Source organism: Talpa europaea (genome assembly GCF_964194135.1).
Source record: "Talpa europaea genome assembly, chromosome: 13".
NCBI classification, from domain to species: domain Eukaryota; kingdom Metazoa; phylum Chordata; class Mammalia; order Eulipotyphla; family Talpidae; genus Talpa; species Talpa europaea.
Window position 1 is genome coordinate 38,807,329 of NC_140080.1, and position 25,223 is coordinate 38,832,551.

Here is a 25,223-nt window from a genome sequence, read left to right on the forward strand (position 1 = left end):
AGGGACCATGGTGATGTTCACAGGTGATGTGGTGGTGGGAGATTTATGGGGACTACACCTGAGGGGAGAAATGAAATGCTGTACAAAATGAACAATGATGTAAGAAAATTAAAAAGTTAATACAAAATTAAAAAACTCAGCATAAAGGGGAAGAGAGTTAGAGAGCAAAGTGTGGAGGGGGCACGCTGGACTATGATAGAGGACTATGAACCTTGGTGGTAGGTGTGGTGGGGTAACAACACCTAAAGGGTAAGATCCTACACCTCTACGTCACACACAGTGTTGTAAACCAATGTTTCCTCAATTGAAAAAAAATCTTTAATTGTAAAAATAAAATTCAGCATGTGTAATGAAATTTAAAAAAAACAACTAACCTTCCCTTTAGCTGGCATCATATAGCTCTTGAGTCGCAGTCTAAGGTCATGTGCAACTTCCATGAGATACTGAGAGGAACGAATCAAGGCTTCATCCACAGGACCAGCCACAGGCCATGAGGCATTCATAAGTGAGTCAGGCTTTAACCAAAAAAAAAGACCCACAAAGGTTCAATGAGATTAGACAACACATCTATTTTATGGCTTTTGATTACACTTTCATACCAGGCTACCATCTGTAATTAAGTGCTCAGAGTTCAAACCTGACTACACATAATACACTTCCATAGCCCCTGATGTAATGTTCCCTAGAATTCAAGCTGTGAAGTCTGACTCTACATTCTTAATTAGCATCCATTTGTACTGTATATTAATACCCACACACATATGCTCACTTTCAAAGAAAATTATGTAATGCTAATTTGCCTAAATTGAATCATTTTAGATAAAATATGCACACTCTCAGTTTTTATCCTATTAATACATCCAGTATTGAAAGTATTGCTTTTCGGTATATATATCATGGGCACATTTTTGCATTGTTCATGCACTGAAAAATACAACAGAGCCTGGCTAATAAGGCTGGAAAGGAGTTATTAAACCACCCAATCTGTTTATCTGCAAGCCTGGAAGAAATAATTGAATTTATCTTCACAGTAAGAATACTAATATAATATCCCTGAATATGCAGCCTTATATATGCCAGAAATTTCACAATAAACAAGGATATTTATGCAAATATACACTTCTATCTTTGTTTCTAAGCAGCTCATAGCAGTTATTTATATCTTTCTCAATATTTTCACCTTTTAACAAACTGTTGGAAAAACAGTATTAGTTATACATGTATTCAAATGTATTATAACATTTGAACATATTCAAATGTATTATAACACTGCCTAACAGGAAGTAGATGATAAACAACCTGCAGTCACATGTTTTTAAAATAAAATACACTGTGTGCATATAAACAGACACATATATGATGTATCTGTGTAAATAGGAGTTAGCTTCCAGTATAATCTGTGGCAATAATTAGAAGGAATCTAGTATTCTTCTTGAAATACTCATTTTCAGCCCATTACTTAACTTACCACATACTGTACTTTAAACATTTACTTAGTAAGACCAAAATCAAACCCACCTACATCACAAATGTATAAAGGTACCTTTCCCAGAAGTGTCCAGATGTGTTCACACAAATGTGGACAGAATGGAGCCAAGAGAAGAGTCTGCACCTCGATGAACCGGAACACAAGGTCTCTGTGCATCCCTTCAATGGCCAATTCACGATACTTATCTTTCGAAGCCTGTAAAATTTAAAATTATTTGCTCTTTCTCTCTCTGTACTTCTTTAAAATTCAAGGAAGAAAAATTCAGCTATCTCTGTCTAATGCATTTTTAAGTTTTTAGTCTTTTAAAATTCCATAATGAATTTCTATAATGGTTGTGACTTATTTTTAGTAACGTCTCAGTAAAATTATATCCATCCTTGTCTAAAGGATACATACTTTTGTATTATGATTCACAAAGAAGTTTTGTGAGGACTGAAATAATTGTTTTTATTTTCATTGATAAACCACAAACCTAACATTTGTAATGTACACTGTGATTATATATAGATTTTAAGAGATTATTAACAGTATACACTGAAACAAAAAGCTCAGTGGCATAAACTAACACAAACCCTATAAAGAAATGAAACAGGGAATGCTGTTTCACTCCACACAGTAAGAGCTCTGTCAAGAAATGGAGAAAATGAGGAGGTCCCGTTTGAGTGCTTTCATCCAACAACATGCTTCAAGCGGGTATATGAACAATATATTTTATAAATCTCTCAGTAACGGAAAATAACTCTCAGTTGCCTTCAGAATTAAATGACAAATTGGTGGGCAATACAATACTAAAATTTTTCCTTCAAAATTCCACTGAAGGGGTCTGTCACACCCTAAACTAGGTTATACACACACAAGTACATCTCACATTTCGTCTTTTGTTATATGTAATTACATACATATATGTAATTATTTCACTAACAAACTTCTTTCCCTGCACCCTGTTAACTCTAGCATAATAATAGGGACTGTGATTGATTTTACTTGCCTCTTGTTCACCTATGTTATTTCCTAGTAGTTATAAAGGGTAGAGTAAATTCTTTTTTTTTTTTTCTCAGTGCTCACACCTGAGCACTGAGACCTGTCTCAGTGCTCAGGTGTGAGAAATGACTAGCGCTTTCTCCTTGGAGTTCCTTGGAGTGAGCGCTATGTGGGACCCTCCTCCGGTGGCCGGGGAGCAGCCGGGGATCGAACCGGCACCGCGGAGGCTGGCAGCGCAGCTTCACAACCCAGCGCTCAACTGCTGCACCAGTGGGGAGGCCCGAGTAAATTCATTTTTAAATTAATAAGAGCGCAAAATGAATAAATGGAGAAATATATAAAGCACTAACTGTACTGAAGACACTGTTTAAGAAGACACTGTAGCAAACATGAAAGTAGAACATTTAAACTGTGTACTAAGGGTTAAAGCTCTGAGAGGAATATAGGATAAAATATTGAGTATCAAAAAAGGCTCTGAACACTATATATTGCTATGCTTAGCACTTATCTTTATTTAAACCACATCTCTAAAAGCCAAGTTACATAAATCCCAATGTGATAGTTTATAAAACTGAGTAAAGTTACATTTTTAACCTAAGCATATGAACTACCAAACTTGAGGAAATACTGACACCTTGTGGAAAACTTCAGAAAACGTTTTATTACTTTTTAAACTAATAGCAATATGCTATATAATTCTGCCTTTATTTTTTATCAATATTTTCCTTGAAAGTATATTTGACTTTTAGATTTAATCTCTTTAATGCTTACAGCATAACCAAAAACAAAACTTATATTGATCGACATAATAGGAAAACTACCCAAGAAAATGATTTAAAAGTAATACAAAATAATTGAAGAATTCAAAACTTTCTTGGTAAGATTTTTCAGTCTCTACTTTAAAATGAGCTATTCTGTTACAGCAGGAAAGGAGAAAGGTAAATGCACATCATATTCACACTGACATACTTTACAGCTACTAAAGAATCGCCTACCTGAAACTCAAAAAACCCTGTTTTCAAAGCTTCTTTAAACATCATCTTTTCATAGTTTTGATCTGTTTTTATAATTCCTGCATTCATCTCACTATTGAATAGGAGAAAAAAAGGTTATTGAGTTTAAAAGCAAGTATGTATAGGTATAAAAAAACTGCTACATGTACCACCCAACAGCAAAACGAGAGCAATCCCTAAAATATTCAAAAGGGCTCAACCACACCACGTCTCATGTTTCTTAAAGCTGACTACTGCAGTGCAACCCCTACTGTCTATCCTCTCTTAAGTATTGTCGTTGCCACTACTCAGGGATCCTGTTTACAATAATAACACAGCCAATAAGTGTTTGTTTAAAATTTCCTTGATGGAAACTTTGCAATTAAGCCTAAAATGCAATACAAAAATCATTTAAGCTTGTAGTGAGGTTTAATTGAAATCTCATCTGAAACAATAGATACAAATTGTTGTTTATTTTTTAATTATCTCACATGACCTCAGGCCCTTCAACATATGGCCGAATGTAGCCCCAACTTATCTCACCTCCCGTTTCTATTCTCCACATACTTCAAATTTGATCTATCATACTCTTCTCATGGTTTTCCCTCTCCCTGCAAAAATCCTCTTTATTTTTTAGGAAACCCAGAACTCATACATCACCTCTTCTAAAGTCCCTCCATCCCTATTATTATACTTATTAATTGGTTGGATAAGTGTTTTGTTGTTTGTTTTTTTCCTGCTATACCAACAGGAAGGATTAAACATCTTTTCAAGGGTGAAAAAAAAAAAAATGACAATTCTCCATTTCTTTTAATCTATTTTTCCATGTACCATTCCACCCTACTCTAAAGCAAGACTACACCATAAAATTGTTGTGGGGCTTCAGAGATAGAAACAAATGTGTATCCCAGTAGCTTCAAGGCATTTCATGAAAAACTTAAATTTTTCAAAGTCTCAATTTCTTTAACTATAAAACAGTTAAAATATCTTTACTTTTAAAGGTTACTATGAGGTCAAAATCAGTTAATGGATACAGAGTACTTATCATAGTACCTGGCACAAATAAACTTTCAATGAATAGTTGCTACTATTATAATCTAATTTTTTGAAGGGGGGAGTAAGAAAACTTAAAAATGCACCAGTACTAAGCAACTCCAAAGTACACAGTGGTTGGGATCCATAGATTACCTGGCAAAAACTCTATCATTGAAGGTACTGGCAGGGCCACTTCTTAGGCTGTCCCAGTTGGCCACCATTTCTTTCACCCACTCCACCCAGGTGTACAGACGGAGAATACCTGCATCAGCCATGGCTTCCACAAAGTTTGCATCCTCAACAGTATCACCAGCATCAGCCAGAGCTAAACGCATTCCTGGAAGAAAAAAGTGAATCAAAGATTTTAAAATGCAGTTACTAAATATCAACTATGTGTCCCGTTGGATACACTGCAAAGCCTATATATAACTTATGAAATAACAAATCCTTTAAAGGACTGCCATGGATGAGCAGCAAAAATAAATCCTACCAAAAGTAGGAGCCCTAACAATGTTGTTAAAATACTTGAACCATCTGTATGGCTTTGCATACACTTAGCTTCAATATGTGGTCCTTTTCAGGCATGTTAAGTTAATGAGATAAAGTGATCTTTAATGAGGAAGAAAAGAATAAACTAGGAAAAGATACCTTATACCAACATTTCAGCCTCATTTACAGGTGGCAAAATATTACAATATTTTAATGCATGAGAATACAAACTGTGCCCTGTGTACAAATAAGCATTTAATTTCTTAGCCCCCAAGGTAGATTTTTCAAAGTTTTCTACAAAATTTTACTTGGAAATATTTTTTAACTTTTTTTGAATAATTTATCACTAAAGAGAAGCTGCAAAAGACAGTTAAAAGAATAAACAGATACCCTTTATTCAGCTTCTCTAATATTAACAACTTACATAACCATAGTTTCTAAACCAGAAGTCGACATTAGTATAATTCTATTAACTACAGATCTGATTCAAATGTCACTGTCAATATCCTTATTTGACATCCTTTTTTAGGATATTCATCTGATAGATCTGAACACCAGAATCTGTTCCAGAATCCAATCCAGAACCAAGATTGCATTTAATTATTCTTTCTCCTTGGTCTCTTCAACTCTGTGGCAGTCTCTCAAGTATTATATTTTGTAACACTGACATTTTGACTGAGTACTAGTCAGGAACTTAATAGAGTTTCCTTCAAGAGGGTTTGTCTGATGTTTCCTCATGCTTTGTATGAGGTTATGAATCTTCAGCAAGAACATCACAGAGTGCTGCTGTGTATTTTTCTCAGGCATCACTATCAGGGAGGTACATGACACTGGTATGACTGATGGCTGGTGTTGCAAACAGTCACTTGTCAAGTTTCTCTACTGTAAAGTTACTATTTTCCCCTTTGATTAATAAATAAATAAGGGGGGCTTCCCCGGTGGCGCAGCAGTTGAGCGCTGGGTTACAAAGCTGCCCGCAGCCTCTGCAGTACCGGTTCGATCCCTGGCGGCCAGCGAGGGTCCCATGGCACGCAGACCTCTCCTGCCACCCGCTGCTCCCCTCAGCAGTGTACTTCGGTCCTTCTGCCTGCTCTGCTCCCCGCTCTGGCTCTGGTGAATTCTCTCACCCTCCCGCGCTTCTGACTGTACCCAGTGCTTGTATAAATAAATAAATAAATCTTTAAAAAAAAATAAAAAATAAATTGGTTTACTTATCTTAAAAAAAAAAAAAAAGAAAGAAATAAGGGGCCTCCCTGGTGGCGCAGGAGTTAAAGTCTCAGTGCTATCAAGCTATCACCAGTCACTGCAAAATGAGTTCGATCCCTGCTAGGGAGCTGACCCACATGGAGCAGCAGACCTCTCCTGTCTCGCCCGCTGCTCCCCTCAGCAGCGTATTTCAGTAGATCCGCCTGTTCTGCTTCCCACTCTGTCTCTGGTGAATCCTCTCACAGTCCCCCCACCCCACATTTGGCCTACAACCCAGTTCTTGTATGCATAAATGTAAATAGATCTTTTAAAAAATAAATTAATAATTGGTTGGTTGTTTTTTTTTTAAGATTTATTTTATTTATACAAGAGCTGGGGTACAGGCCAGATGCATGGAAGGGTGAGAGAATTCACCAGAGACAGAGCGAGGAACAGAATGGGCAGATTGACGAAATACACTACTGAGGGGAGCAGCGGGGGAGACAGGAGCAGTCTGCCGCGCCATGTGGATTCTCACTGGCTGGCCAGGATCGAACCCACACTGCAGAGGCTGTGAACAGCTTCACAGTGCGGTGCTCAACCGCCTGTGCCACCAGGGAGGCCCAATAATTTGTTATTTCTTGTTCAAGGCTAATGTACACATAAAGTACTTTCTGAATTGCTAATCTACACCTCCTTATAAGAAGGTGTAATAACCACAAAATACTCCTTAATAACCACAGTATTTATGTACACAAATAAAACACAAGTATGTTAAATTGGTAAAAGCAAAAATAAAAAGCAATAAAAACAATCTTAAATTGCCTTGTGCTATCTGAGGAGAATCAGACCCTGGTACAACAGCATTAATTAAAAAAAGCTTACTCACCGTCTGCTGAAAATTTGTCAATAGCTTGGGTCAAAGTGAGGAAGTTGCCTGTGGATTTTGACATCTGAAACAGAAAGCCAATGAGTAGGCATTAGTAAGACTATGTATAAATAAAATAAACTAAAGCAAACAAATTTAATCAAAATAGACTGGCCAGGGCCTCCCCAGGTGGAGCAGCGGTTGAGCGCTGGGCTGCGAAGCTGCCCGCAGCCTCTGCAGCACCGGTTTGAGCCCGGCCACCGGCTAGGATCCCACATGGAGCAAGAGAAATCTCCTGCCATGCCCACTGCTCCCCTCAGCAGTGTATTTCGTCAGTCCGCCTGTTGTTACCCGCTCTGGCTCTGGTGAATTCTCTCACCCTCCCCCAGTGCTTGTATAAATAAATAAATAAATCTTTAAAAAAAAAAAAATAGACTGGCCATAATCAGATAAAAACTAAAAAGACAGAAATGTGGAAAGAAAAAGTACATTATACTAATTTTACAAAGGGGAACACTGAAGTCCAGTCAATACAGTGACTTGTCCAGCCCACTCAAATGGTTGCACCAGTGCTAGACAGGATCTCCAGTCTGATACTTAGCCCATTGCTCACTGCAATAAATAGCCTTAGGATGTAGAATGACTCCACTGTAACTCTGGGACATGTCAGTTGGTCATCAAGAAGAGTTTCATAGCAATTAGTCATTCAGAAATGGGACAGACCCTCTTATGAGGTCAGAGTTAGGGTATTAAGGAACTTCCTGTCTGTAGGGTCACAATAATTGGTCGCTCAAATTATGTTCTGCCTGAGGAAAGACCATCTAAGGAGACACTACACAGATCCTAACAATCTTGATAATTTTAAATTCTTTTTGTCTTTACCATGACTTTGCAGATCAAAGAAAGGAGGCTTTGTACCAATTTTGCACTACATGGTAATGAATTACCCTATTCTAATAAAATCTTTATGGTGTATAGTACAACAATGTTGAGACCAAAGAAAACATCACATTATAGCAAGATTTGTATTTATGTATAAGTAAAAATATATATATGGTTCTGCTTTGAATTACAAACAAAGGAGGCTGATGATCAAAGGGCCTTGTAACCTAATACAATCTATAAAACAGCCCATTCTGCTGAACTATTTTCAGCCTACTCTATAGATTATCTTAAATGAATGTTTTTATTCCCTTTCAATCTTAGGGCACTGGCTAAAAATGTTTCGTATTGCAATTCTTATCTTCTGCTTATTTGTTTAAATTTGTAACAATTTTCACTATGACATATTTATAATAAGAATACTCTTTTAGGGCCTCCCGGGTGGCAAAAGGGGTTAAGACTCATTACTATGAAGCTATCGGCAGCCACTACAACAGGAGTTCTATCCCCGACCAGGGAGCTGACCCACATGGAACAGCAGACCTCTCCTGTCTCACCCGCTGCTCCCCTCAGCAGTGTATGTCAATAGATCTGCCTGTTCTGCTTCCCACTCTGTCTCTGGTGAATCCTCTCACCCACCCCACCCCCATACCTCTTGTATGCATAAAATAAATATTTTAAAAAATGCTCTTTTACTATTACTATTTCACTGGTTGTAGCAAAATTTACAGTTGTAATAAATCCAATTTGTTACAATTACTATTAATGAAAAATAAATAACATTGTGACAAGATTTTTTTTTAAGATTTATTTATTTATACAAGAATGGGGTTACAGGCCCTTAGCCCGAGAGGGTGAGGGAATTCACCACAGACAGAGCTGGAGGGGTTCCCTCTTCTAATATGCACGAAGGCCTGACAGGGGTGACAGCTTTGTCAAGAAGTTTACATAACCTTCTATTGAGGACACTGATTAATCAGACAAATATTTAACAGATAAGAAGTCATTAGTATTAACAATAGTAGAAGGGGCCTCCCTGGTGGCGCATGCAGTTGAGCGCAGCGCTGTGAGTCTGTCCACAGCTTCGGCAGAGCTGGTTCAATCCCAGCCCACTTCGATCCCCGCCCGCCGCAGAGCAACCCACATGGAGCAGCAGACCTCTCCTGTCTCGCTCGCTGCTCCCCTCAGCAGTGTATTTCAGTCTGCCTGCTTTGTTCCCTGCTCTGTCTCTGGTGAATCCTCTCACCCTCCCGCACATCTGGCTTGTACCCAGGTTCCTGTATAAATAAATCAATCTTTAAAAATAGAAAAAAAATCAATAGTGGAAGAAGTAGCAGTATAGAAGGAGACATTATACTGCCTGAGAACAGGCATTAAATAACACATATGAATCCTACAAACTCCAGATTTCATAGCATAAAACAAACAAATAATACCCTACCAAACTACTTTCTCAGCTTAAAGAGAAAGAATCCAGAGTCACAGTGCTAGGGTCTTTATATTTCCCATCCTCGTCTGTGTCTGATTCTCTCTCTCTCTGGTCATAATTTATGAGCCCCTTAGTCATTCTAATTACAAAGTTGTAACAAATAAGCTTCCCCCATCCTCATCTCTCTCCTCAATTAATACTACCTATTTTTCTCACTCAAATTTAAAGATAAAACTACTAATTTATGCTGTTAGTCCTAAACATTCTAAATCAAAGATTTTTAACTCCCTGAAATTTTCTTTTTTTTTTATAGAACAACTTCCTAAATCTGAAAAACTTTCTGCAGAATTTTAAACTTTCAGAGGGCTTACCTTCTCAGAATTGAGGAGGAGATGTCCATTTGCTCTTACAGCTACAGGCCATTTGTCACTTTACAGGTAAATGTTCATAGACAGAAAATAAAATTTAAAGATTACAACTTAGACTTAAAATTTTAAGGTAAATGCTAAAAGATTGATAAAATTGTGCTAAGCCAACTGCACAAGGATGTTTACTGAGTCTTGTTCACAACATGAAGCAAAAGAAAATCAAAGTGCCCATTAGTGAGGGACTAATTACATAAACTATGCTACAGGGGCCTCCCTGGTGTACAGGGGTTAAGTCTCAATGCTATCAAGCTACTGCCAGCCACTGCAGCATGAGTTCAATCCCAGGCCAGGGAGCTGACCCACATGGCGCAGCAGACCTCTCCTGCCTTGCCCGCTGCTCCCCTCAGCAGTGTATTTCAGTAGATCTGCCTGTTCTGCTCCCCACCCTGTCTCCAGTGAATCCTCTCACCCCCATACCCCTTACCCCTCACACCACAGTTCTTGTATGCATAATAAAATATATCTTTAAAAAATAAAATAAAAATAAACTGTGTTACAGGCATACAATGAAATGTAACTATTTTACAAATACAGGCAGTGCCATAAATATGAATATTAAATGATCCTGGAAATATTAATATATGAAAAAAAAGTGTAAAAATGAGACACAGAATAGTGTTCAAAGGGTGGTATCTTTGTATATGTAAAAAATAAGAATAAATAGCTGATGCTGGTATATGCATACATCTGTTTTCCAGAAAAAATCATTAGTAGCAGTGATAAGCTTTGTGAAATATACTGATGTGGGGGAAAGCATGAACGTTTCCTTTAACTCTTTACATTTATGAACACTTTGAATTTTCAAATTATGTACATATCATTCATTCACTTGACAATTAGATAGTGTGAGGCACAGCTGTTGAGAATAAAAATTCCAGAGCCAGATTGCAAAGGTTGCATCCTGGTTCTGCCAATGCTAGGATAACACTGGAAGAGTTATTTAAGTTCTCCGTAAGTTTCCATATGTGGAAAATGAGGACATTACAGAATTTCGTTGAGAAGTTGTAGTGAAAATTAAATGAGCTACTAAAATTGACCAGAACAGTGCCTCACATAAGCACTTCATTTTTTATTTTATTATTAATTTTTTCTTACATCATTGTTGTCCCTGTAGTTCTGCTACTTTGTCACCCATGAACCATCACCATAGTCCTTTGTGCTCTTTCCTCTAGTTTTTGAGTCACCCTTGCTCCCCATCCCTTTCTGTATGGCTCAGGTCTATGGTCAGCTTGCTAGTTTTGACTTTTTCTTAACCCTTTCCTTAGTTTCTCTACATTCCACATAAAATCGAGGCCATCCGATACTTTTATCTTTTTCCTTTCAACTTATTTCAGCTAGGAAAATCCCTTCCAGCTCCATCCATGTTCATGCAAATAATATGAGTTTGTCTTTTTTGATCACTGAGTAGTATTCCATCTTATAAATATACCACAACTTTTTATTCATTTACCTATTTTGGAGCATTTGAATTGTTTCTCTAACTTGGTTATTACAAATAGGCATAAGCACGTCATCTTATTACTTACCAATAAGTTCTGAAAATCTAATATATCTCAAAACTTGATGTGAAGGGGTAAGGACACAACTATATTATTGTCCAGTACTTCTGAAATACCAAATTTCTCTAAAACTACATTTTAAACAATAGAGAAAAATAACTGGCTGACAAGAACATTAGGTTAATTTTACTTTTCTACTTCAAAATCTTCCTTATTCTTGGGGGGAAAAAAGCAACCTCATTCTAAATTTAAGAACTCACATGAGGCACACAGGTATTAAAAATGCCTTACACCCAAAACATTGCTTCCAGTTAATGGTGTAACTTTGGGCCTCTCAGCTCCCAAGGACTGTTTCCTCCCATTTCTAATGTTCTTGGCTCTAGCTGAAGTTACCTTTATCCCTACATCTAACAGTTCAAATGAGTCACATAAATGGACAAGTGAATTACAGAGAGATCATGAATGCACCTAATATGTGAGAGGCTTTGGTAGCCTAAGGAAGGTACAAGGATTTCTAGATATAACAGAAAGAAGCAGATATACTCTCTTTCAAAGTATATTTAGTATAAGAAAAAGGATATAATTGCCATATCTAAATACATCCTCCACAATAATGTCCTATATGTACTTGAGGGCATAAGATATTCTTAATCATCAATAAATTGAATATACATCTTTATTAGCACTCACCTTTGTTCTGGCCACATAGCCACATGATTATATAGGTAATATGAAAGATGATTTGGAACAAGATCCTTGCCAGAGACTCGAAGATCTACAGGATACCAGAATTCAAATTCCTTCTTTAACTGATCTAATTTTTCCTTTGGGATCTGAGTCTTAGGAAATGGGGCTTTCTTGAAGAAAATATAATCCCAAACTTCTTTGGTCATCTGTTGTGGTCTATATTAAAAATAAAACAAATTAACAACCACAAAATAAATATATATTTGTTTGAAAGACTCAGTATTTTAGCGTAACTATGAATTATGAATTCGCCTTTTAAGCTAGCTAGAGTAACAAATGAGGATAACAGACTCCCATAAGAATGAAGATTGGATAATAATAACAACAGAGGAGGGGCTATTTGTTACTTTTTCTCAGTTCAACAGCAAAAAACAAATTCATGACAATGGGCTGTTCAATGAAATTTTACAAAAAATAAATAATTTTCAGTACATAAATCAAAACATCACATCTCTTGCTAACAAACTATACTTCCTTTATCCATTTACTAACCTGATGCCCAGAGGAGACTCTGCCTGTCCACGCAAGTGACCCCCCTGCAACAAGTGTGCAACTGTGTAAAATGCCATATAGATTGTGGAATCAGAGAGCGACTCAATCAGCCACTGATCATCCCAAGGTAAACGAGTACCTGCAAGACAAAAAGAAAATTAGTACATGAGGAACCTAAGAGATACTTCATCTACAGAATCCATATTTCCAACAACAGTTGTAGGGCCTCCCTGGTGGCACAAGCGGTTAAGCATCAGCACTATGAAGCAGTCCCCAGCCACTGCGCACAAACTGGAACCCCAGCCAGGGAGCAACCCACATGGCGCAGCAGACCTCTCTTATCTCACCCACTGTTCCCCTCAGCAGTGTATTTCAGTCAATCCACCTGTTCTGTTCCCCACTCTGCCTCTGGTGAATCCTCTCACCGCCCCCCCCCCATGCCTCTGGACTACACCCCAACTCTTGTATGCATAAGTAAAATAAATCTTAAAAAAAAAAAAGAAGAGTTGTACACAAAGCTACTTATTTAGGAAGTTCTTAAATTTATTTGAGTAACAAAAATAAGATGGCAGATAAAAAACAAAACAGTTGAGGCACTGGAATCTTTCCATAAAAAAGACACACCAGGGCCTCCCGGTGGCGCAGCGGTTGAGCGCTGGGTTGCGAAGCTGCCCACAGCCTCTGCAGCGCCAGTTCAATTCCCGGCTGCTCCCCGGCCACCAGAGGAGGGTCCCACATGGTGCGCAGACCTCTCCTGCCGCCCGCTGCTCCCCTCAGCAGTGTACCTCGGTCCTTCTGCCTGCTCTGCTCCCCGCTCTGGCTCTGGTGAATTCTCTCACCCTCCCGCGCTTCTGACTGTACCCGTGCTTGTATAAATAAATAAATAAATCTTTAAAAAAAAAAAAAAAGACACACCAGAGCCTCCCAGGTGGCACATATGGTTAAGATGCAACCTGTGGCTAAGTGCAGCCACTGCAGCATGAGTTCTATCCCCAGCCAGGAAGCTACCCACATGGCGCAGCAGACCTCTCCTGACTCACCCGCTGCTCCCCTCAGCAGAGTATTTCAGTGGGTCTGCCTGTTCTGTTTCCCATTCTATCTCTGGTGAATCTTCTCACCCCCCGCACCTCTGGCCTGTAGCCCAGTTCTTGTATGCATAAATAAATGAATCTTTAAAAAAAAAAAAAGTCACATCATAAAAGCTATGTGGGCATACATCTACCACCAGATAGACAGTAGGGAAAAACACCCTTGTTTCCTCACCCTCTAAATAAAACATCCACTTCTAATTCAGAAAACACCACAAGCCAGGGAAAAGAGATCAAAGTATAATTTGCTATGTAACTGACAAAGTCATTCAAACAAAAAAATTTGAAGTTTGCTTACCTAAACCATAAGTTCTTGAGCAAGCATGCTCCTGCAGCCAACCTAAGGTAGCTTCAAAATTCCTCCGGGTCTCTTCACAGAATCTGTAGAGAATAAAAGATAAAATATCTCTCTTCCCTCTGTTGCTCACGTTTCATATCTCCTTTCCCTTTCCTCATTACTTTCTCCCATCTTACGTTTCCAGGTCTTTCAAGCACTGGAATGTCTGCGTTCTCCAGTTCTCTTCTCCATAGTCCAAGTACCTGGAGTGGACAAATTGATTTTTTTTTTAAAATGAAAGCCAAAAAAATAAGCAAAGTGACTGAGAAAATTCCTTCTTGCTATAAAGAGAGACTAACCACTGGTCACACAGGGCCACAACACATTCATCTGCAGACCTGGACATAACTTGTTTCTCTGGTTCCATGTAAATAAATGCATCTCTCTAAAGGAAAGTAAATAAAAATATGTCAGTTAGACTATCAAGTAAATCTCTATTCCTGAAGGATAATAAAAGCAACCCCACATTGTCTGCCTTCTGTCTTTCCAGGGTAGAGCTATCTGCCTTTCTTTCTATATTACACTTGCTTTTGAAACCACATGCAGCACCATCAAATGGATCACCTTCCCTAGATACAGCTTCCTTTTCAGTAGAACATGAAAGATGTTTATAAAGTTTCCACTCACACACAAACACAAAAAGAAGATATAAAAAATACCCAGAAACAGGGGCCTCCCTGGTGGCACAACGGGTTAAGCATCAGCACTATGAAGCAATCTGCAGCTACTGCAGCACGAGATCAATCCTCGGCCAGGGAGGTGACCCACAAGGCACAGCAGACCTCTCCTGACTCACCTGCTGCTCCCCTCAGCAGTGTATTTCAGTCTGCCTGCTCTGCTCCCCACTCTGTCTCTGGTGAATCCTCTCACCCCCTCCCCCACACTTCTGGCCTACATGCCAGTTCTTATATGCATAAATAATCTTTAAAAAATAAAGATTAAATTAAATTTAAAAAGAAAAAATGATAGTAACACCAAGGAAAATCAAAAGATGTTGGGAAAAAAATGCACACTGTTTACATGGCTGTTTAGATCAGCCATGTCTCAAGAATTTAACCATTGAATATATTGTAAATAACAGTAAAAGAAAACATGTTAAATATAACTTTACTGCAAAGATGAGGGGTGGGGAAGTGTACACTAATGTGGTGAGATTAGAAAAGAAGACACAAGGCAGGAGGAAAGAGTTCACCCCTAAGGAAACCAGTGGCTGATGCTACAAACTGGAAATTCAAATAAAAATTACCCTACAAGCACAGGATGAGAAGGAAACTGCTGTCTTTTAATTTTAATAAGCCTTACAGGCAACTGTCTCTCTGAAGTATGGATAAATATAACTGTCAAAAATGTAAATTTGTTTTAAAATTTAAGTAGTTAAGTAATTCAATAGAAGAAAGTTACAAAAATAGAGGAGAAAAAGACATGAAAGTAAAAAACAAAGCACTACAGAAAAAGAAGTGTAACTACCAGTATCTCAAATAGTCACTCCCAAAAAGTTCTCTGTAAGTGCCTGGTACATGCCAGCTTCAGAATACTACTCTCACCAACATCACAAGCTAAATGAGAGCTAAACAGGTCTCCTATTTTCAAGCATAAAAGTTTATGGTATCTTTAATATAGCTCCAGGTTCTTCTAGAGAACTCACTGCTAACTAATGCTGTAGAGTATATTAAAAGTTCTATAACAGGGCCTCCCCGGTGGCGCAGCGGTTGAGCGCTGGGTTGCGAAGCTGCCTGCAGCCTCTGCAGTGCCAGTTTGATCCCTGGCTGCTCCCCGGCCACCAGAGGAGGGTCCCACATGGCGCGCAGACCTCTCCCGCCGCCCGCTGCTCCCCTAAGCAGTGTACTTCAGTCCTTCTGCCTGCTCTGCTCCCCGCTCTGGCTCTGGTGAATTCTCTCACCCTCCCGTGGTTCTGACTGTACCCAGTGCTTGTATAAATAAATAAATAAATCTTAAAAAAATAAAATAAAAGTTCTATAACACCCTACAGAAGCGAGCTTATCACTTACAGTGTCAATCATCTTTTTCTGAATAGTCTTCTTCACCTCTTGAACCTTCTGTCCTTTAAATTCATTCACCAACATTACCTAAATGAAAGAGAAGTGGGCAAAATCACAAGCAAAACAATTAAAATTTGCTTTGGGTTTCCCTTAAATTTTCTGTCCACAAAACTAAGATATTTTTAGTGGGAAGTTAATCACTTACAACCATGACCATCAACCAATGGTTGATGCCAAACCATTGGCATAGCTTTACAACAAATACTTCTAACTTCCTTGTCTTTCCTTTAGTAAAACTAGGGTAACTAACATGAACATGATTAGGAAAGGAAAACCCACTTCTTTCCCATGTATCAGGTTTCCACAAGCACAGAATTCCACCACACTAACTCACCTCGTTCCTGAAGGCTTTGGGAGAAGGACTAAGGCTAGGTAACCCAGCCCTATTGATTAAGGCTCCTCTTTTGAATTCCACCTTTGCCAGCAAGCATTCTGATCATGTGAAAACTTGGCTCTTAGAGGAAGGCCTACTAGTTTTCCACACTGCCTTTTACTTAGTAGAGGAACTTAATTCTAGGGCAAAGTATTGCCCATTGTTGTCACAGATCTAAGCCATAACCCCCTTCAGCCGGTATCCTGACCTCCATCTATCTGACTCCTGGGTCTCTCTCAAATAGCTTCTGTCTTAAATGGAAAAGACAATTTCGACCTTCCAACCCTCTAACATACTAGTATGCTTCATAGCTAGTTAATTCATCATGAAGTTATACTTAACAATCACTATGATGCAGTGATTAAGAGTAGAAATCCTAGAGCCAAGTTGTCACTGGCTGGCTGGCTGGAGGATCTTGGCTAAATTAATTAATTTCTTAGTGACTCAATCTCTTTTATCTATAAACAGAAATAACAGTGCCTACTTCACAAGGATATTCTGAGATTTAAACAAGTTAATATATCAGTACTACATGTATTCATTTTATCACCCATAATGTAAATTAATTTTTAAAAAGACATATAATCAGTTTTTAATTTATCTAGAAAAATAAGAACAAACATAAAAATAAAGAACATTCTCACTTATGTCCTTAAAAATCTTCATTTCAACTTCAGCTATTTAAATAAAGTGGCTGAATATTTACTTTCTCTGGCCTAGTCTTTCCATGGAAATATAAGCCACATTAACATATGCACAATTAAGGAGAAAAGAGAGATTCAAAAACTGTTTGGAGTGTTCATATGGCATTTAATAGGTATTAACAAGTAAATTAATGAATTGAATAAAACTGTTTATTTTTAAATACGAACTCATTACTTAAAAGAGCAAAAGAAGGGACCAGGTACTATCTATGCAATAAAACTGTGCAGTTTATTGCATGGCAATATGAACTTTAAATATAGTCTCAAGAAATTAATTCCTTAGATAAGATTCTAGAAGACACAAAAACGTAAATGCTATTAGACTAAAGAATAGCTTTAAAAGAAATGTGGAAATAGAAGATGACAATCTCACATTAATCTCCCTCAAATCAGTATAAAGCTGCAACTATAAAGAATTTTTCAATATTTTTTTCTGACTCATTAAAAGAATCACAGTGTACAAGAGTAAATCAAATAAAAAAGTTACTTACACCATCATAAAACCCTTTTAGATATAACTTCTCCTTTGCTTCTGCAAGTTTTTCTCGATCATTCTGGCTCTGAACTTTCAACTCATCACAAATGGTTACAGCAGAAAGATTTCCCAAGCCTGGGATTTCAATGACTGGCACCTGCAAAGCACAGCAATGTCAGGAACTTGTACTGCACACAAAAACTGCCCCTGAGACAGAATCCTTTGCTTCTGCTGTCCAGGGAGTCATTTTAGCTTTATTTATCATTGTGGCAGTATCACACAATGACTAACATCCAGATGTGAATTGTCTTCCTACTCTCACATGAACCACCCAAACTCTGTGCACCAATCCCCACGTTATTGCACTATACACACACCTTCCCCAGCTCTCAACCCTCCACTGGCATATAATTAACTAAATAACACTGAAAATAGCAAAATGACATAAACAATTAAATTTAGAAATGGTATTACTTTTGGTTTGTAATAAGTCATCTGGATTCTTCGTGCAAGTTATTTGCTACTAATTTAAATGTTTTCCTTCTGCAGGCATAAAAATGAAAACATGAACAATCATGAACGATAGGGCAAAATCCTATCTTCAGAAACCTGGAAATTGACCAGCTTAGAAAAATAAGTTATTAGATATTTGGTGATGCTAAAATGTTATTTGTTTGTCCCAGGATTATAGATGCTAACAAAATGCTTATTGATAGTTTTTCTCTCTCTCTTCTCTGACACAGCTGATATTAAGTGAAAGTAAGCAAACTCTTAAGCAAACCTCCCTCTTATTTTCATACCCCACCAAGTACTTAATTTTGTTACAAGGACAATATTAGTTCCTTTAGTCTCTGATAAAGAGATGGGTGAAAATATTCTGAATCATCAGTGTACTCACCGGCTCAAACGGCAAGACCATGTCATCCCTAATTCCATACTTTGCTCGTAAGGCCTACAAAAAAATTTGTAAGATGACACTATGATTAGGTATAACCATTAGGGAGCAACCTCCAAATTTTTTGTAAATTACTATTCACATAATAAACTATTATTACTTTTAAATTTTACCAAATTATCTTTTTGTAAACTATTTTTTACATATAAACTATTATTAGTTATTTTTAAATTTTCCCAAATATCATGAGGACCTACAACTTTCAAACACTCAACAGTTTAGGGCCTCCCCGGTGGCACAGCGGTTGAGTGCTGGGTTGCATTGCGAAGCTGCCCACAGCCTCTGCAATGCCGGTTCGATCCCCGGCTGTCGGGCGAGGGTCCCACATGGCTCACAGACCTCTCCTGCCACCCATTGCTCCCCTGAGCAGTGTACTTCGGTCCTTCTGCCTGCTCTGCTCTCCCCTCTGGCTCTGGTGAATTCTCTCACCTTCCAGCGCTTCTGACTATACCCAGTGCTTGTATAAATAAATAAATAAATAAATCTTTAAAAAAAAAAACTCAACAGTTTAAGCAAGAGTGAATGGCTTAAATGATGAACTATACAGCCAAGGGCCTCCCTGGTGGCAAAAGGGGTTAAGCGTCAGCACTATAAAGCAGTCCGCAGCCATTGCAGCAAGTTAGATCCCTGGCCAGGGAGCTACCCACATGGCACAGCAGACCACTCCTAACTCGCCTGCTGTTCCCCTCAGCAGTGTATTTCAGTCGATTTGCCTGTTCTGTTCCCCACTCTGTCTCTAGTGAATCCTCCCACACACACACCCCGCCAACACTTCTGTCCTATACCCCAGTTCTTGTATGCATAAATAAATCTTTAAAAAAAAAAAAGAAAAAGAAAAAAAGAGAAACCATACAGACAAAAACAAAAATTCACATACACACACAGCACTTTTTGCAAACTCCAAGTTGCAATGATAATGTGAGTATCAGCACTTTTCAAGTTTTGTGAAATTCACCTCAGCAACACATTAAAAAAAATCACATTATTCTATCAATAAATGCAGACATTTGAGAAAATCCAACACACATTCATGATAAAACTAAGTAAACTAGAATAGCAGCAGACTTTAGCTTAATGAAGACTATCAACAAGAAACTTACAGTTAACATCATATTTAATATCTAACTCAATTCTTTCCCACTAAGATCAGGTGTAAGTCAACTGCACTCCTATGTAACAACAATAACAAAGTGAAATTGGAAATTAAAAATGGATTATTATTCACATTAACACCCCTATGATGTAATACTTAGGTTCATAACTACACACACAAACACACACACACAATCTATGAGGAAAACTATAAAACTCTGGTGAACAGGACCAAAGAACTAAATAAATGGAGAGATAATCCATGGTCATGGATTAGAAGATTCAGTATTGTTAAGATGTCAATTCTTCCCTACTACGTATTCAACTATACATTCAATGCAATTCCAATCGAAATCCCAGGAAGAATCTTAAATGCTTAAGTGAAAAAAAGCCAAGCTGAAAAAACTATGTACTGTTTGAGTACAACAATATGACATTTTGGGAAACATAAAACTATGGAGATAATAAAAAAATCAACAGTTACCAGGGAGGGAGAGATGAACAGGACTTTAAGATGAACAGGGGATTTTTTTTTTTTTGAAATATTTAAAATTTTTATTATGTTAAAATAGACATAGCATTTTTAAATATACAGTTCAGTAATGTTAAGTACATCCAAATTGTGCCATTAGTCTCCAGAATTCTTTTCATCTTACAAAATTAAAACTCTATACTCATTAAACAATTCCTCATTCTCTGTCCCACTCAGCTCCTGACAACCACCATTCTGCCTCCTGTCTATATCAATTTGACTGATGTATGTACCTCAAATGATTGGAGGCATAATGGTATATATCTTTTTGTGTTTGTGAGTGTAATAGACTCAGGGTTCATTTATGTTGTCGGATATGTAATAATTATTATCCTTTAAACAACAGAACAATATTCCAATGTATCCAAGTTATACTACCTTTTTATAGATTCATCTCCTGATTGAAATTTGGGCTGCACCACCTTGTTGCCATTGTGAAGAATACTGCTATAAACATGGGTGTAGTGTACAAATAGCAAGATGCTGCTTTCAATGCAGTTGGTTATATATCTAAGGGTATCACTGCTGGACTATATCGTAGTTCTATTATTAATTTTTTGACAACTTCCATACATTTTCCATTGTAACACACTGTTTTATATTTCCACCAATTTTTCACATTTTTGCCAACACTTGTTATTTTAGCCATTCGAATGGGTGGGAGGTGATATTTCACTGTGGCTTTAATTTGTATTTCCCTAATATTTAGTGATGTTGACTATTTTCTTTATGAAATTACCGACTCTTTGTATATCTTGTTTGGAGAAATGATTATTTAAGTTTTATGTCTTTTTTTAATGGAGTTTTGTTGAATTTTAGAAGCTCTTAATCTATTTTGAATATCTAAAACTTATTAGGTTATATATATAAATAATTAAGTGAGAAATAGAACTTTTAAAATTATTAGGCAAATCAGAACATCTGAAAAAAGTGATTTTTTTTCTTGTGTACTTTACAACATAAAGCTGATGCCATATTTAAAGAGTAATTTAAATACTGAATTCATTTTAAAATCAAATTAAAATTTTAGCATATTTTGCATTTTGGAAAATATTGATCTGAATATTTAAATAAATATTACCTACGAAGAAAAGAATTTCTTAGGATAACCAAATAAAAGAAACAATTGGACATTTGCCATAGGTGTTTATGATAGATCACTGGAGCATTCTGAGGATCTAGAAGCATGCTTTCTCAGCTGTTGCTGGCTACAGGGACCTGTATTCAACACCTGGAACCAATTTCTGGTTCACTAACCACAACTTTCAGGAAATTGCTATCCTGGCCTACTCCATTTCAGCATTTTAGTAAATTTCTTCACCTCAACCACCTTACCTAATGTTCAAACACTTTTATGATAAAGAGGATGCCTGATTCAAGTTGGATGAACAGGGGATTTTTAAAGCAGTGAAAAAACTCTAATATTATAAGGATGACTATGTCATTACACATTTGTCCAAGACCACAGAAAGTACAGGCCCAAGAGTGAACTTTAAGGCATGTTATGGACTTTGAGAGATTATAATTTGTATTATAAGGTTCACCCTTGGTATAAAATGTACCATTGTGGTGAGTGATGCTGATAATGGGGGAAGCTATGCAAGTACAGATCATGAAGTAAATGGAACATCTCTGCACCTTCCTTTCAATTTTATTATAAACGTAAGACTGCTCCAAAAAGATAAAACTTTAAAAAAAATAGATGAAATATTATATTTAAAATTCAAAGAAGAGAAAAATATATGAATTTTAAGAAGCAGCTGAGAGATAACTTTTTAGCCTAACCCCATACTTAGTTAAATGGTTCCTAACCAATGACATGATAAAGAGGAAATAAGAACATGAAACTCAGATACTCACCTGCTTTTTCTTCAAATCTCTAAGGGCAGCAAAATCATCAGGAGAATCAGAAGGAACACTTGTAACCACACCAGTGCCTTAGAAAAGAAAGTGTAGAATTAACCAATGCACCAAAATGTGACTACTGAAGTACTTCTAGAAAGAAAGAACTCTACCTTTATCCTCCTTGATGGTGAGCATTGGGAGAACATAGATGATCTTGTAAGATGTTAGAGGTGCAGAAAGCGAAGCACCAAGAATTTCCTGTATATGAAACAGATCAGCATAAAAGGTGAAGAAACTTATTTTAACCATTAAAATTTAAAACAATCCTGGGCCTCCCCGGTGGCACAGCGGTTGAGCGCTGGGTTGCGAAGCTGCCCGCAGCCTCTGCAGCGCCGGTTCGATCCCCGGCTGCTCCCCGGCCACCGGAGGAGGGTCCCTCTCCTGCCACCCGCTGCTCCCCTCAGCAGTGTACTTCGGTCCTTCTGCCTGCTCTGCTCCCCACTCTGGCTCTGGTGAATCCTCTCACCCTCCCACGCTTCTGACTGTGCCCAGTGCTTGTATAAATAAATAAATCTTAAAAAAAAAAAAATTATAAAAAAAAAAAAAATTAAAACAATCCTAATATTTTAAGTCCACAAAAGTCTGTAATCAAAAATATATCAAGTAAAACAAAACTCATTATTTTATACCTCCTAGACTAAAAATAATCATAAATAATTACAATTGCCAAACCTGGTAGGGTTGTGAGGAAATTAATACAGTAATATACTGTTGTGACATTGTACTCCTAGACAACATAGGAATTCAGAGTAAGAGCCACGCAAATGTTCACAAGTTCAATCTTAAAAATTTTTATCAAAGGAAAAAAATTGTTTTTGCTTTGAGAAGACAGCACAATGCTTATTAACTATACTGTAAAACCTGGAAACAAAGAAAACTTTAAATGAGAGAAAAGTTATTTGATATGAGACATGGACAAGACAATACTGTATATAAAAGGATCTTCTCTTTAAAAAAAATTAGGAGATTATATAATATTGGGCCTATTTTCTCATTTGCCAATAAACAACTTATAGCCATTCGTTCCACCTAGGAACACACATTTCAAGTCCACTCAGTTCCCACTTATCCCCCTTTGTTCATACGGCTGAGTTGCTTTTATGAAATTTATAGTCATGTAGCTGAAGACTCAATATTTTAATAGTCTTAAAGGCTGAAAGCTACTTTTTAATTTATCCACCCATTTTCCTCCATAATCTGCTCAAATCAAAATAGGAAAAAGCTGAATTAAGAAAAGGGAAAAAACTATGTTATTAGTACAGACTTCTCAGGCAGAACTACAACTTTACCAGGAACTAATGAGATGTGGCAACACTACTTCCAAGAGAAAAAGGAAATAATCAAATATCCATTACAGAGAATATTAACTAAATTGTAGTACAGCCACACAAAATATTATATATCTATAAAAATATGAACAAAGAAGGTGTTTTATACTGCTAAATTATCAAGATATAGTTGTGTAAGAAAGAAAGCATGTGCAGAACAATGTGACAAAGTATACATACTATCATCTGTATGTGAAAAAGAGGGAGAAAGAATATATACACGAAAAATTCAGTCATGTAAATTCTCCATATATATATTATTAAACCTTATCTTTTTCTCCTAAATAAAAATATCTACACATGTATGGGCTGGTGTATACACATGCATTGGCTTGGGTAGATATTAAGTACTTGTAGAAGGATACAAAAGACAGTGAGTTTACTGAAAACCTGTGCAGGGCCTCCCCTAGTGGCGCAGCAGTTGAGGGCTGGGCTGCGAGGCTGCCCGCAGCCTCTGCAGCACCGGTTCGTTCCCCAGGTGCCAGCGAGGGTCCCACCAAAAAAAAAAAAAAAAAAAAAAAAAAAAAACTGTGCAAGGGGGAACTGAATGACTAGAGATATCTTTTATATCTTTTTGTCTTTTGTTTGAGTGTAATGAACATTTAACAATCCAGGAAAACAGTAATTTTACAAAATAAGAAAGCAAAAATTCAAAAGAATTGGGAGGTACTCTACTCAAATTTTTCTTTCAAACAGTTATTAAGATACCAAAGATCGGGCCTCCCTGGTGGCGCAGCGGTTGAGCGTTGGGTTGCGAAGCTGCCCGCGGCCTCTGCGACGCCGGTTCGATCCCCGGCTGCTCCCCGGCCACCGGAGGAGGGTCCCACATGGCGCGCAGACCTCTCCTGCCGCCCGCTGCTCCCCTCAGCAGTGTACTTCGGTCCTTCTGCCTGCTCTGCTCCCCACTCTGGCTCTGGTGAATTCTCTCACCCTCCCGCGCTCCTGACTGTACCCAGTGCATGTGTAAACAAAATAAATAAATAAATAAAAAAAAAAAAAAAAAAAAAAACATGCCTCTATTAAAAAAAAAAAAAAAAAAAAAAAAAGATACCAAAGATCAGCATAAACAAAGGGGAGTAAAACACATTCAGAAACTGTAATAAATTGTAAGGGTAAGAGCTATGTAACTGTCCAGAATCAGTTTACATGAACCAAGACTTGCTTCTCAGAAAAAAAGCAGCTACAATTCTACAGAGAAACACAGGTATAATCATATTCAAAAAGTAATACAATATATGATGCAAAAAAAAAAATATATATATATATATATATATGATGCAGCTATTAAATCTGTTGAGGAAAACTATTTGATACTATGAGCTGAAATACAAGATTAGAAAATGATATTTTAGGGCATCCCCTGGTGGTTCAGCGGTTGAGTGCTGGGCTGCGAAGCTGCCCGCAGCCTCTGCAGTGCCAGTTCGATCCCCGGCCGCCAGAGAGGATCCCACATGGTGCGCAGACCTCTCCTGCTGCGCCCGTTACTCCCCTAAAGCAGTGTATTTCATCAGTCTGCCTGTTCTGTTCCCTGCTCTGGCTTTGGTGAATTCTCTCACCCTCCCGTGCTTCTGACAGTACCCAGTGTTTGTATAAATAAATAAATAAATCTTTAAAAAAAAGAGAGAAAATGATATTTTAGTGATACAGTGACATAATGAATATTGCAACCAAAACAAATAACAAAAACCTGCTCCTAATACACAGCAAATATGAATTTCACAGACTTAACACTGAGGAAGAGAACCCAGATGTAAAAGACTACCCTGTATAACTCCTTTACGTAAAGTTGAAGAACAGTACCTAATCCTTGGTGAGTGACTAAGTTAGAGCAAGTGTTATGTTGCAGGAAAAGGGTGGT

General features: G+C 37.5%; 1 protein-coding gene across 3 annotated transcripts in view; it reads right to left on the minus strand.

Annotated features, from left to right (window-relative positions):
- LARS1 (leucyl-tRNA synthetase 1) overlaps nt 1-25,223 on the minus strand; it is a gene marked incomplete at its 3' end in the record, with an annotated part of 52,117 nt that overhangs the window by 16,538 nt on the left and 10,356 nt on the right. For all 3 annotated transcript variants that reach the window (XM_084251911.1, XM_084251912.1, XM_084251910.1), the window contains 16 exons: nt 22,148-22,235; nt 21,993-22,069; nt 18,452-18,505; nt 17,570-17,710; nt 15,951-16,028; nt 14,241-14,326; nt 14,079-14,144; nt 13,903-13,985; nt 12,517-12,655; nt 11,968-12,180; nt 9,722-9,779; nt 7,061-7,124; nt 4,651-4,834; nt 3,466-3,556; nt 1,544-1,684; nt 375-515 (listed from right to left, as the gene is read on the minus strand). In XM_084251911.1, coding sequence (XP_084108037.1) covers nt 375-515; nt 1,544-1,684; nt 3,466-3,556; nt 4,651-4,834; nt 7,061-7,124; nt 9,722-9,779; nt 11,968-12,180; nt 12,517-12,655; nt 13,903-13,985; nt 14,079-14,144; nt 14,241-14,326; nt 15,951-16,028; nt 17,570-17,710; nt 18,452-18,505; nt 21,993-22,069; nt 22,148-22,235 — 1,704 coding nt within the window. The remainder of the gene's footprint in view (nt 1-374; nt 516-1,543; nt 1,685-3,465; nt 3,557-4,650; nt 4,835-7,060; nt 7,125-9,721; nt 9,780-11,967; nt 12,181-12,516; nt 12,656-13,902; nt 13,986-14,078; nt 14,145-14,240; nt 14,327-15,950; nt 16,029-17,569; nt 17,711-18,451; nt 18,506-21,992; nt 22,070-22,147; nt 22,236-25,223) is intronic.